The sequence below is a fragment of the Bos grunniens genome, chromosome 4 (genome assembly GCF_055505025.1).
Source record: "Bos grunniens cultivar Pamir isolate PY7600 chromosome 4, Bosgru_T2T1.0, whole genome shotgun sequence".
Classification (NCBI taxonomy): domain Eukaryota; kingdom Metazoa; phylum Chordata; class Mammalia; order Artiodactyla; family Bovidae; genus Bos; species Bos grunniens.
This window is the reverse complement of record NC_141168.1, coordinates 73,902,443-73,917,165: the sequence shown is the minus strand read 5'-3', so window position 1 is coordinate 73,917,165 and position 14,723 is coordinate 73,902,443. Positions and strand designations below refer to the sequence as shown.

The 14,723-nt window shown below is 39.2% G+C and overlaps 1 protein-coding gene across 44 annotated transcripts in view; it reads right to left on the bottom strand.

Moving 5' to 3' along the window:
- The window catches only part of SRPK2 (SRSF protein kinase 2), a 239,413-nt gene that overhangs the window by 60,033 nt on the left and 164,657 nt on the right, over nucleotides 1-14,723 (bottom strand). For 15 of the 44 annotated variants that reach the window (XM_086396987.1, XM_086396997.1, XM_086396990.1 and 12 more), the window contains one exon: nucleotides 9,946-10,024. The exons of the other annotated variants lie outside the window; for them this stretch is intronic. In XM_086396987.1, coding sequence (XP_086253113.1) covers nucleotides 9,946-10,012 — 67 coding nt within the window. In that variant the 5' untranslated portion in view covers nucleotides 10,013-10,024. The remainder of the gene's footprint in view (nucleotides 1-9,945; nucleotides 10,025-14,723) is intronic. 44 annotated transcript variants of the gene reach the window in all.

The following is a 14,723-nucleotide window of genomic DNA, read 5'->3' as shown; positions in this document are numbered from 1 at the left end:
TGAATTTATGTCTTAGGAAAAATGGTTAAGTAATTATATCAAAATATAGCTGTACATAATGTAAAGTGCACAACATCCTTTTACTAATTTCGTATGGCATTCTTCTGGCAGACTGTACTCTCCGAAGAAGGTCACAACAGCATCTCTCAAACCACTGGCTCTTATGGAACCTTGAAGTTCTACTACAAGAAATAGACTCTAATTCTCCTTGTAGATCTGGATGGGCTTTTAATGTGCTTTTAACCAATAGAATATAATGGAAATGGACGTGCAATTTTTGAGGCTAAGTCATAAAGCAACTTACACCTTCCATTCTGAAAAGGAGACATTTCCTTTTGAAACTGAGATACCAGATAAGATGACAGACCACCCCAAAGCTGCCATGCTATAAGGAAGCCAAGCCACGTGGAAAAAATGCAGAGAGGCACACCCATCAGCAGTCTTGGTCTTGCAATACTTGCAAATAATGGGTTTTCAGATGATTCTAGTCTCCAGCCTTGAGAATGTGTCAATTGAGGCCCCATATTTCATGAAGCAGAGACAAACCTCTTTCAGCTTTGCCCTTTCTAAATTCCTGATCCATAAACTTATAAGTAAAATTAAAAGCTGGCCCAGTGTGCCAAGTTTTGGAGCAATGCATTACACAACACGTTATGCTGTCCTTACTCTCCTAAACCCAAAAGCCATATGAAACCTCCTCCACTGTTCAGCAAGAAAGATGTGCCTTCAATCTTTCCAAGATTAACCCACCACATCCAAAAATCACTCATTTCATTCTGTGCTTCTCGGCTCTTCAAGAATCTCAAATATCTTTTTATTTCCTCAAATATCTTCTCTTCTGCCTAGAAACTTGCTCAGGTACCCTTTCTGAGGTATACTTTCTCCTGCCCATATCTGACCTCAACCCCTACAAGCAACAGTCCTCTCTCTCAATTTCACTGCTAAATTTCACCAAAGAATCTGTTATGCTCGCTCTAGTGCGTCCTTACCTTGACCTATCATTGGGCCCAACTAATGGTTCCCTATGGACCCCAGCCCAAGTAATTCATTGACTCTTAGCCTTCATCTTCCTGAAACTGTGGCTTAACTGAATACTGCTATTATTAAATCCTTCCTTCTTGAAAATACTCTTTTATGCCTCAGTATTGGAAAGAACACCACCATCTTAGTGTGCTGGCAATACAGGAAAAATTACTATTTCCCTAGGGAAGAATTTTGGTAGCCTGATGAGATAGGTCACAGTGAATATGGATGGTATAGTAAACAGAGCTAAGTAGGCTGCTGACAGGATCAACACAAGGAAAATAGGTGAAATATTTTACTTAGCATAATAGGACAAAAAAGAGTATAGTCAAGATGCTAAGAAATTATAATCAAAGAACTAAAACTTCTTTAAAAAAAACCAAATACAAGGTCACATAACACAAAAAGAAGAAAAGCAAGTTTTTAGAAGTTCAATGGTCAAAAATAATATGAAGGACACAATATTTTAAAAATAATAAATACAAATGGACTGTCTTATGAATAATCAAATGAGTAAAATAAAAACAAAGAGATTACTGGAGATATCATTTAAAGACAATAGTGCTAAGTGGAGGCACACTGATGTACATCTGGTTCAGTTCAGTCGCATCCAACTCTTTGAGACCCCATGAATCACAGCATGCCAGGCCTCCCTGTCCATCACCAACTCCCAGAGTTCACTCAGACTCACGTCCATCCAGTGATGCCATCCAGCCATCTCATCCTCTGTCGTCCCCTTCCCCTCCTGCCCCTAATCCCTCCCAGCATGAGTCAACTCTTCGCATAAGGTGGCCAAAGTACTAGAGTTTCAGCTTTAGCATCATTCCTTCCAAAGAAATCCCAGGGCTGATCTCCTTCAGAATGGACTGGTTGGATCTCCTTGCAGTCCAAGGGACTCTCAAGAGTCTTCTCCAACACCACAGTTCAAAAGCATCAATTCTTCGGCGCTCAGCCTTCTTTACAGTCCAACTCTCACATCCATACATGACCACTGGAAAAACCATAGCCTTGACTAGATGGACCTTTGTTGGCAAAGTAATGTCTCTGCTTTTCAATATGCTATCTAGGTTGGTCATAACTTTCCTTCCAAGGAGTAAGCGTCTTTTAATTTCATGGCTGCAGTCACCATCTGCAGTGATTTTGGAGCCCCAAAAAATAAAGTCTGACATTGTTTCCACATCTATTTCCCATGAAGTGATGGGACCAGATGCCATAATCTTCGTTTTCTGAATGTTGAAAGTTCAACATTTAAGCCAACTTTCCACTCCTCTTCACTTCCATCAAGAGGCTTTTTAGTTCCTCTTCACTTTCTGCTATATAAGGGTGGTGTCATCTGCATATCTGAGGTTATTGATATTTCTCCCAGCAATCTTGATTCCAGCTTGTGCTTCTTCCAACCCAGCATTTCTCATGATGTACTCTGCATAGAAGTTAAATAAGCAAGGTGACAATATACAGCCTTGACGTACTCCTTTTCCTATTTGGAACCAGTCTGTGGTTCCATGTCCAGTTCTAACTGTTGCTTCCTGACCTGCATATAGGTTTCTCAAGAGGCAGATCAGGTGGTCTGGTATTCCCATCTCTTTCAGAATTTCCACAGTTTATTGTGATCCACACAGTCAAAGGCTTTGGCATAGTCAATAAAGCAGAAATAGATGTTTTTCTGGAACTCTCTTGCTTTTTCCATGATCCAGCAGATGTTGGCAATTTGATCTCTGGTTCCTCTGCCTTTTCTAAAACCAGCTTGAACATCTGAAAGTTCACAGTTCATGTACTGCTGAAGCCTGGCTTGCAGAATTTTGAACATTAGTTTACTAGCGTGTGAGATGAGTGCAATTGTGCAGTAGTTTGAGCATTCTTTGGCATTCCCTTTCTTGGGGATTGGAATGAAAACAGACCTTTTCGAGTCCTGTGGCCACTGCTGAGTTTTCCAAATTTGCTGGCATAGTGAGTGCAGCACTTTCACAGCATCATCTTCCAGTATTTGAAATAGCTCAACTGGAATGCCATCACCTCCACTAGCTTTGTTTGTAGTGATGCCTTCTAAGGCCCACTTGACTTCACATTCCAGGATGTCTGGCTCTAGGTCAGTGATCACACTATCGTGATTATCTGGGTCATGAACATCTTTTTTGACTAGTTCTTCTGTGTATTCTTGCCACCTCTTCTTAATATCTTCTGCTTCTGTTAGGTCCATACCATTTCTGTCCTTTATCGAGCCCATCTTTGCATGAAATGTTCCCTTGGTATCTCTGATTTTCTTGAAGAGATCCCTAGTCTTTCCCATTCTGTTGTTTTCCTCTATTTCTTTGCATTGATTGCTGAGGAAGGCTTTCTTATCTCTTCTTGTTATTCTTTGGAACTCTGCATTCAGGTGCTTATATCTTTCCTTTTCTCCTTTGCTTTTCGCTTCTCTTCTTTTCACAGCTGTTTGTAAAGTCTCCTCAGACAGCCATTTTGCTTTTTTGCATTTCTTTTCCATGGGAATGGTCTTGATCCCTGTCTCCTGTACAATGTTAGGAACCTCCATCCATAGTTCATCAGGCACTCTATCTATCAGATCTAGTCCCTTAAATCTATTTCTGACTTCCACTGTATAATCTTAAGGGATTTGATTTAGGTCATACCTGAATGGTCTAGTGGTTTTCCCTACTTTCTTCAATTTAAGTCTGAATTTGGCAAGAAGGAGTTCATGATCTGAGCCACAGTCAGCTCCTGGTCTTGTTTTTGTTGACTGTATAGAGCTTCTCCATCAGAATACATCCTGTGAAATGTCAGACTGGATGAATCACAAGCTGGAATCAAAACTGCTGGGAGAATTATCAACCGCCTAAGATATGCAGAAGATACCATTCTAATGGCAGAAAGCAAAGAGGAACTAAGGAGCCTCTAGATAAAGGTGAAAGATAGTGAAAAAGCTGGCTTAAAACTTAACATTCAAAAAAGATCATAGCATCCAGTCCCTCCATGGGGAGATAGTGGAAACAGTGACAGATTTTCTTTTCTGGGGCTCCAAGATCACTGCAGACAGTGACTGCAGCCATGAAATTAAAAGACACTTGGTCCTCAGAAGGAAAGCTATGCCAAACCTAGACAGCATATTAAAAATCAGAGACATCACATTGCCAACAAAGGTCCATCTAGTCAAAGCTATGGTTTTTCCAGTAGTCATGTATGGATGTGAGGGTTGGACTATAAAGAAGGCTGAGCACCAAGAATTGATGCTTTTGAATTGTGGTGCTGGAGAAGACTCTTGAGAGTCCCTTGGACTGCAAGGAAATCGAACCAGTCAATCCTAAAAGAAATCAACCCTGAATATTCGCTGGAAGTACTCATAATGAAGTTTCAATACTTTGGCCACCTGATGTGAAGAGATGGCTCATTGGAAAAGACCTTGATGTTGGGAAAGACTGAGGGCAGGAGGAGAAGTGGGTGACAGAGTTTTAGATGGCTGGATACTATCACCATCAATGGACCCGAGGTTCAGCAAACTCTGAGAGAGAGTGAAGGACAGGGAAGCCTGGTGTGCTGCAGCCCATGGGGTCGCAAAGAGTTGGACATGACTTAGCAACTAAATAACAACAACAGAAACACAGTCCCTTTTTATCCTAGTTTCAGATGGAAAACAAAAGAGAAAATATAGACAACAATGACGTATTATAAACTTCAGTACTGCTAAGAGACAAGATCTTAACCGTTCCTATCACAAAAAGAAGTAAAATGATAATTATGTGATATGACAGAGGTGTTAGTCGCTCAGTCATGTCTCTTTGCAACGCCATAGACTGTAGCCCTCCAGGCTCTTCTGTCCGTGGACTTTCCCAGCCAAGAATACTGGAGTGGGTTGCCATTCCCTTCTCCAGGGGATCTTCCCAACCCAGGGATCGAACCTGGATCTCCCACGTTGCAGCCAAATTCTTTACCATCTGAGCCACCAGGGAAGTTCATGACAGAGGAATAGTAGTAATCATTTTGCAATATGTAAACCTATCAAATAAACACCTTATCCTACACAATGTACACCTTAAAACTTACACAACATATCAATTATATCTCAGTAAAAATAAATTTTAAGAAAGAGAAAAACTTGCCCCCTTACCAGGTTCTGTTTGTAAACATATTTAGAATTATACCTTAGATACCACATAAGAATCAAACATGTGGGTCCACCTAGGAAATCATTGAACAGCTCCTAAAGAGTCAAACTAGGAGAAATGATTGGTAAGAATGCTTCAGTTTGAAGCTGCACAAAGGAAGGGATTTTGTGCTCCAGTGAGCCCATAAAGGGGTGGGAGAGGACGGGACACAGAAGGAGTAGAAGTGAAGCCATCTCATGGACTATGGGCCCTTTCTGAACCAGCCTGCAGGCTGCTGGAGAGCTGGGCTGTGGGACGGCTGAGCTGCGGGATAGCTGCAGGACCCACAAAGGGCAGGTGCAGGGGCACAGGCATGCGGGCATCCAGGCTGGGCACTCTCACTGCCTGCCCCACACAGTCCTGTTCTGGTACTGAGTACACAGACCATAGCACCTCACAGAGGGTGCTGGCAGCACCACAGGAACCAGGAGTGGCAAATATTGCAACAAACCACGTGCTAACTCCTCTTCTGGGACAAATGGATCCAGAGGGGCAGACCATGCAGTGGGCCGACGCATGGGAACAAGGGCCACTGACATGTACAAAATGCAAGCGAGCCCTCATCTATATCCAAGAATGAAATTTTCATTGAGATTAACAGCTGTACCTTCAGAGCTCCCCAGTCCGCCCCACGTCAAGGGGAACAGAACCCTTTAGTTGCTCTCCTGCCTGCCTGACTGCTCTGTTCTCCCACTTGTTCTTTCTCCTCTTGGCCCCACAGAATCTCTCAAAGGCTTCTCTCTGAACAGCTTATCTACATCTTTTTTATTCATTTAATACTCCTTATACCATTTGTTTCCCTATGAAATCTATAATATTTGTGTAAGGTTCAGAATCATTCACAAGAGCACCCTCACGCCTGACAGAACGTGCAGGGTTGAGGGGTCCCCAAAATCACCCTCACTACTGGCACCAGGTGCAGCTTTGGAGGGTCCCAACACCATGCTCAGTTCCAGGAATTAGCAGTATGTGGCAAGAACTCACCAAAGACACTAAGGGCAGTTATACTTGTGGTTACAATTTATTACAGCAGAGGGGTTACAAATCAATGTCAGTCGAGGAAAGAGACACCGAGGGCAGAATCAAGGAGGGTCTCAAATTCAGAGCTTCTAAGCGTCCTCTCCCAATACGCAGTGTCGGTGTTAATGACACACGACAATGTACACCTAGTATTGCCAACCAGAGAACGTCACCCAAGTCTTAGGGTCTGGAATTTTCATTAGGGATCTGCTATGCAGACATTATGGAAACTGTTGGACATTGCTGCCCTCTATGTCCAATAGTTTATCAATGATAAAGATGCTATCTCTGTAATGCTCTGCTTTTATCTTCTATTTTATATACCTTTTCTCTCTCTCCAAATCAAGTAATTTAAGATTTTAAATTAATCATCCTTAAGTATATACAGCACTTTCCTGGTCAAAATCTGCAATGGTTCCTCACTGCTAAGTTTTTTTTCTGCAAACATTTTTTTTTCTACCTACAAAGAAATATACGCTCAATGCAGAAAACAAATAAAAGACAAAGAAGCTAGAGAGAGAAATCCTACAATCTAGATATACAATTTCCTAATATTTGACAAATGTATATGCCCTAATTAATACAAAGAACAGTTCTCTAAAATTTCACAAAGTTTTCTGATATAGTCTCCAATTTACGGTCTTTGTCAACTACATACATTGCAATTATTTTCTCCTAATCCGAAGCTGGTCGTTTCATTTTTTATGAAATCCAATTTCTAATTGTTTTAACCTTAACACTTCCTGCATTCTCTCTACAAAATCTCCCCCTACTTCAAGGTTGTGAAGACATCTACTGTTTTCCTTTGTAAGCCTTATGCTTTTCATTTTACTTTTAAATTCATGGGATTCATCATAACCTAATAAAGAGATGTATTTTTTTAAAGTCGACACATTTACTGTAAGATCAGAAACAAGATAAGGATGTCCAGTCCTACCGCTTTTATTCAATTTTGTGTGTGGAGCAATGAAGCAAAGAAAGAAACATAATGAATGCTAAGGAAAAGAAAACTATCTGTGTTGAAATGATAAATGACTGTGCAGAAAATACAAAAAATCTGCACATAGAACACCAATAGAATCAGCAAACAAATTCAGCAGTTACAGGACACATGGTCAATGACTCAATTACATTTTACACACCATCAAAAAACAACTTCTAATAACAACAGCATTCAAAAAAAGAGAGAGAGAAAACCCAAAATTAAATATGCACAAGACCTCCACGTTGAAAACTTAGGGGAAAAAAAAAAAAAAATCGCTGAAATTAAAGACATAAATAAACATGTTGCCAAGACTATGGCCCCAGAATCATATCCCAGTCCCTCCTCCAAATAGAAACCAATTACTCTTCTTTTTTCCTTTTTAAAAATATTTTTCTAGAAATCAATTACTCTTATCTAAGTTTCAGGGAGAAGCAGCAAAGAGGAAAGAAAAAAAAAAAAAAAAAAAGAACTGGTGAGAACCAACAAGCCTCAAGAGGATGGAAGGTGTGGCTTCCAGGAGACCATAGGCCTCATTATACACTCACTGTAATACATTAGCATGCTAAATAACACAACCCTCGGGGCCTTGACAGTTGGTGACTGCCATGATAACCAGAAAAGTGATTTAAACTGCCAAGAGGGCACAACTCAGGGACTTTCTGCCTCTCAGTCTGCCCGTGTGTCTATTCACACATACTGTACTCTTTTCCTCCTAAGAAATACTTTACTTGCCTCACTACTTTCCATCTTTGTGGAAATTCTTCCAAGTAAAGCTGAAAAGCCAGAGCCCTTGTCACTCACCATTAATCCAGTCTAGGATTTGATGTGTTCAACACTGCGACCCAGTCTCAGTCTCTGACTGGGAACCCAAGCCACTGCAGGCACAGGCCACACAAGATCAAAAGTGTCTTCCTGAGTCTTTTGGCCCTTTTCAGCTCAAAATAAACCACATGCCAAAAAAGACTTTAGGGGTGGTAAGTTATGCTCTTCTGCAATAGATAAGAAGATTCAATGCTATTAAAGAAAGACATCTAAATTAACTGTATAAGCTGAGGCTGAAATTATACATAAATGCAAAGGAACTAGTTAAGTCAAAACCTATTCTGGAAAAGAAGCACAAAGTTGGAGGGCATCCACTACCCAGTTCAAGACTTACTATATAAAGCTACACAAATCAAGGCAGCACAGAGTAGGAGCATGAACAGACCAAAAGTGGAATGGAACAGAAAAGAGTCCATAAATAGACCCTAATACATATGGTAAACTTATTTACAAAGGCACCAGGCAATTCCATAGGGAGAAAGAAAAGTGTTTTTTCAACAGACGGTACTACAACAACTAGACATAAAAGTATAGAAAGAAGCCTCCACACTAACCTCATACCTACTGCTGACATTTTGGTATAGCTATTTCATCCTTAAACACATTTTTAAGAGAGGTGATCACACTACAAGAGTTCTTTTTTTTTGGTCCAGCAGCTTGTGGGATCTCATTTCCTGACCAGGGATTAACCTGCACCCTCGGCACTGAAAACACCAGAGAAATGCCCACCCTCAACAACAAAGTTCAATTATTCTTAACTGGAAAGGCCCCCTTTTCATTTTCTATGAAGTCTTTTCTTTTACCTCTAATCAAATACAACCTCATTCCTTTAAAATCCTCACAAATTTTCCTTTTTCCTCCTCTTATAATTAACCACACAAAAAAATACAAAGAAAGGCACTTCAGTAGTTTCTTAGTCTGGTCCATTCAATCACTCCATATTCAGCAGACCACAGATTGTTTTCCCTCTGTATTATTCATGGAACGGGAACCTAGACAGACTCTTCCGTGAAGGAGCTTATATTCTACTAGCGAAGTCTATAAGGCCTTGAACTCCTAGAAAACACAGGCTGTTTCTCATTTACCCTTCCAATCACTGTAGTAAAATACAATACATATAGGAAAGCCTCAGAGAATTCCCTGGTTATGCAACTAAAGCTTAGTGATCAATAAATAGCCACATCATTAGTGATTCACAGCAGCAACAGGCCTGACAGTGCTGGAATCACCTCAGTCTCCGCAAAAGGAATATAATGAAGCCTCATGTAAAAAATTCACAGGCATATTACCTTCCTCATATAGATACGCAGAATCTCTTCTCAAGGCTTCAAGTAAGCCAAATTAAGCCAAGTAGTTTTTAAAAACACAGACTACCATGGTGAATTCAGTATGTATGCAGCGTTAGTGGTTTTAAGGAAAAGAACTGTGAATGAATAAAGTTTATTTTTTACTTTTAAAAACAACAGAAACTAAAGACTACATTTTTGGATGGACCTGGACTTACCAACTGAAGTAAATCACACAGAGAAAGAAAAATATCCTATGATGTCACTTATATAGGGAATCTTAAAAAAGATTAACTTAAGTTAATTAAGTTTAATTAAATCTGTGAAATGGACTCACAGACTTAGAAAATGAACTTATAGTTATGGAGGAGAAGGGTGAGGGGTTGGGATAGACTGGGAGTTTGGGATTGACAAGTATACACTGCTATATTTAAAACAGACAATCAACAAGGACCTACTGCAAAAAATAAATTAAATAAAAAAGACTATACTTCTGCACAGTTGCGTCTGGAAAACTTAAGGTGGAGCCTTATAGTATCAATTTTAGGAGATTTGGTGCATTTAACATAAGTGACAATTGCAAAATCCACTTCACCTGTGTAAGTGAAAAATATAGACTGTTAACCTGTTGGCCCTATGAAATTCTGCACTTGATATTTAGGATAGACTCTACCTTCATTACTTCTGTCAGGATGTTCTGCCTTGGCACTCAGTGGCATTCTTTTTCCTCTTCTGCTCATTGTGGTTTAATTCTGAGGACCATACGAGGGTAGAACATATTAAAAATTACAAAAATTTGTATAGGCAAACCATTTCTTTAAGTTGACGCCCAAATATTAAAATGTTATTTTTTGTATCATTTATAATCTTGTCACTGTCCACTTAACCAAGGTTGGTTAGATTTCAGTGAAAATTATCTTCCAGAGTAGTTTTTTAACTGGCATGGGAGGCTAACTTTACTACAATTAGTAGGTATGGTGCAGTTTCATACAAATGAGGTGTGCCAACAGTGTGATAATTTAGATGTATTTAAACATAAACAAAAAAGACAAATGCACAAACTTGCTGCATTAGATTACTGCTGCTTCTAGAACCCAGTTTCCTTTACTGATTTCAAAACAAAAGAAAAAATAACAATAAAGCTGTGCCTGAAAAAAAAAAGACTACACTTTCAATAAAATATTGCAGCTAAATGACACCATTTCTAAGTCAACTTGTGTAATGAATATTGCCTTTTTTCCTTAAAAAACAAGCAAACCTTAAAACTATAAAATAGTCATAAATCACAGATTGTGCGGAGAGAAGACCAATATGAACTTGTAACCAACATTAAATTTTGAGAATTACTAACATTCAACCAGCCTAAACTGTTCACAAATGGACAGTAAAAACACATGGTAAGGAGAGTTTGTATATAAGGAAGCCAGTCCACATTTTCAGCAGGCAACTATTCATATTATTTACCCTATGTTTGGAAGAAGATATTCCCAAATCCCTACTGAAGCTTTCTGAAGCACCGTGGATGATTTTAAGACAACTTAGAGCAGAAATGAAGGATCTATACTCTGATTTGTATGTCCTCCATGGCACGTCAACCTCCTCACTCTGACGTGCCTTCTCAGACACACAGGTAACACCAGTACTCTCTTGCCCTTAGTTGAAGCTTAACACCAGAGACAATTTCTTCACCCAACCAAAAACACTTACTGCACAGTAGATGGTTCAAATGCAGTGGGATTAACAAAACATACTGCTCCTGACTATAGGAAATCATTCAGATTGAGGAGAAGGAGATCAGAAACAGAAAAATAAATGTATAATCACACATCATGAGTGCTAAGGGGGATGGGGTGGCGTGGGCACTACTATGGGTGATCAAGGGTCCTAAATAAGATGTGTCAGGGATTTGAAGAAGGAATAAGGAAACGACATGTTTTAGTACCAAGTCAGGCCACAACTATGTTGAAACCAATGTCTCCAGAAATAATGTTAAGTGACAAACTGCATAACGAATGTGCCAACTTAATCTAAAAATGATTTAGGAGAGCTACAAAACAGGATCTCTGAGGAAGTCAGTCGGTGCAGGCAGCATGATATATCAAAGCAATGTTCCTTCTTTCACCATTTACTAGTCCTTGGAGTACATGTGTGCTCAGAGTTCTGGGGAAATTTTAGAAGATAATGTAGTTCAAAGCAGTAATTCCTCTTTCACAGTAAATCAGTAATTCAGAGTAAAGTGAAGAGAAGGATCACTTCTTGCAGTTATAGCTTTGGAGTTTTGGACAAATGGTATGTGCCCCATGTGAGCCAACTTCAGCTTCAATGTGCAGAAAAAATCACTAAGTGAACTTGTTAAATACTTAAGAGTCCAGGTCCTACTCCCAAGGATTCCAACTCAAGATTCAGAGTCCAGCCTAGGAACGTTCTGATGCAGGGGGTACAGGTCACGCTCTGAAAACCCACATTAGACTAAAATCTCCCCAGAGGAGGAAGTTTTGCACTGACAAGGAAGCTGTAAGTTTAAAAAAAAAAAATAAACAAAGTGAGCAAGTATTACACAAGGGCCTCCTGGAACTGTTTACTTATAAGCTGACTCCATACCTGACCCCTGTTATCCTCTGAACTTGGAAGTAAAATCCAGAATAAACCACACAGCCTGCTGCTACAGTTACTGCCCCAGACAACTGACCAAAGGTAACCGATAAAAAACAAGGGGAGAAAGAAGCAGTGCTGACCACTGTCTTTGCAAGTCCACCACAAGTAAGGCAGTTAAGACCACTCAGGGGCCAGCATGTAAGTACAGATGGTAATACACACAAGAAGAGGATGATTGAACAAAAAAAGGACTGGCAAAAACAGAATTCGTACTTCAGAACAATCCTCTCTCTAGGTATCAGGTAACATGCCCTGATACACAGAAGCATATTTATCTCATTTTATTCCTCATAAAATCGTAGGTGATAGATACCATTACATATTTTATTATACAGACAGATGATATTATAGGAGAGATGAAGACACTCAAGCCTAGAACAAAGGGATTTGTCCAAGGATACAGAAATGGAGAGCAACAGGGCCAGGTTTTGACCCAAGTTTTGCAGATGCTGAAGTCCATACTCCCCCGGGACTCATGGGCAGGAACATGTTAGCTGTGAAGAAAGGGAAAGAGTCCCAGGCCACAGAGACTGCCAAGCACAATAGAAGGGAGCAATGAATAATGCATTAGCGACATCAGACCTTTAAACAGTGGCTTTTTTGTTAAAACAACGAACACTGCACATGCTCTGAATAAGGAAAGAGCTTTATCTTTACCTTAAGAGGTTAAAAAAAGGTAAAAAGTTAAGATACAAGTTGGTTGGTCATAAATGATTCAGAATTGCAGGAACTTAAAAGCTTACTGCAGCAAAAGGTGGGTGGTGGGATTCCAGGTGACTTTCCACACCATGACCCCCAAAATACTTATAACTCCTATAATGAACAAAAACGTCTTTTGTAAAGAGAGATAAAAGGTGTGGTGTGTTTTGTTTCTGTTGATGTTTTCTTTTACTTCAGGACTATTAAGAAGTGGCTGGCAGGGCAGAGATTCTCTAAGAATGAAGATGAAGGAAACAAGTGAAGATGTGAAGTAACAGAGGAGAGAGAAGCCACATACACAGACTAAGCAAAACATACCCTTAGACTGTGAAGGGCAGCTCTCTCCTTCCATCTTCCTGAACACATCAGTACACAGCCATTAGGTAGTGCCAAGCAACAAAGGATGTCTAAGAACAAGCTAGGTAATAAGGAAAGGGCAGACATGTCCAAAATGGCAGTGACAATGACTGGTGACTCTTACATAGAAGGAAGTTGAATAAGTAAATATAATGAGGATAATGACAGCCAAATCTCTTACTGCCAAAGAAAGAAACTACAGATAGGCTAAGGAGAAAAATGAGCTGAATCTTCTGGTATTAAGAGTGGAAATGAGATATAATAAACTCATGGATTTTAATATATCTGTAAATAAAAACAGAAATACAAATCTAAAGGAAGTGTGTGTCTTTAGCTCTGTGCTAAGAGACTGAGAAGCAGGGACACCCAAAAAGTAATAGTCTCATTCTAATGCTCAGATCTTCTTTTCTAAATACTGTTATCTCCAGGGTGCCTTGTGGAGAAAGCTGATTCCAGGCCTGGAGTAGGAAAATTACAAGATGAATACATCTTATTTGAAAATAAGAAAGGATTTAAGAATGAAAGGGACTTTTTCCATCAAGAGAAGGATAAAGAACACATGGCGTCTTATATATATATACACACACACATACACACACAATGGAATGCTATACAACCACTAAAATGAATGGAATTTTGCCATTTGTAGAAACATGGACAGACATGGAGGGCATCATGCTAACTGAAATAAGAGAGAGAAAGATAAATACTGTAATGATATCACTTACATGAGAAACTTAAAAAATAAACCAGCAAATTAAAAAAACAAAAGGAAGCTGGCTCATAGATACAGAGAACAAAGTAATGGTTACAGGCTTGGGGTGGAGGAAGGTACACAGCTGTAGGACTAGGAGGTACAAATTACCGGATATAAGACAGGTTCAAGGATGTACTGTACAACACAAGGAATATAGCCAAAATTTTGAAATAACTGTAGATAAAGTATAACCTTTAAAACTGTATAAAATTTTTTAGTTAAAAGGGTTTACACGAAACTTAAAAAACATTAAATGAAACAAATGACACAGCTTCATAGGTAGTTTATAGAGTGACTTCTAATACATACTGAGTGAAAAAATAATGTACAGAACAAAAAAAGAATGATAGGTACTTTTCAAAAGGACACATAATCAACCTGAAGGGACTTCTAATGGCCAATTTGAGAAAATCAAAGCATCAAGACAAATAAGGAAAGTAACTGACTATAACCCACTGAATAAACAGAAAACCCATGAGTGAGTAAATTTAAGATACACAAACTGACAGATAAATGGATGGATGGATGGGAGGGAAGGAGAGATAGGATAGAGGGAAAGGAAGAAGCAAATAAATTTTCTGACAAAAGAATATTACACAGCTTCAAAGTTACTCTCAACAGACTGCTTATTAACTATGAGGGGGTAAAGAGCAATTTTACAATAGAGCGATCTGGCAAACACCATCCTGAACAAGTGGTTGACATCAATAGTACTGGTATAAATCAAAATCATGTACTATCTGATATGATGCAATGAGAAGAACACTTCTCACAGAACAACACTATTTTGTTATTCCAAATTGAGAAAGAGTATACAAAATAATTGGCCCACATCTTCAAAAATGTCAAAGTCATAAAAGTCAAGAAAAAAACTAAAGAACTGTTCCAGATCAAAGGAAGAAGAAAACAAAATAAATATAATGTGATTCTGCAATGGATTGGTTTCACATAAACAACACTATTGGGCAACTGGCAAAACCTGA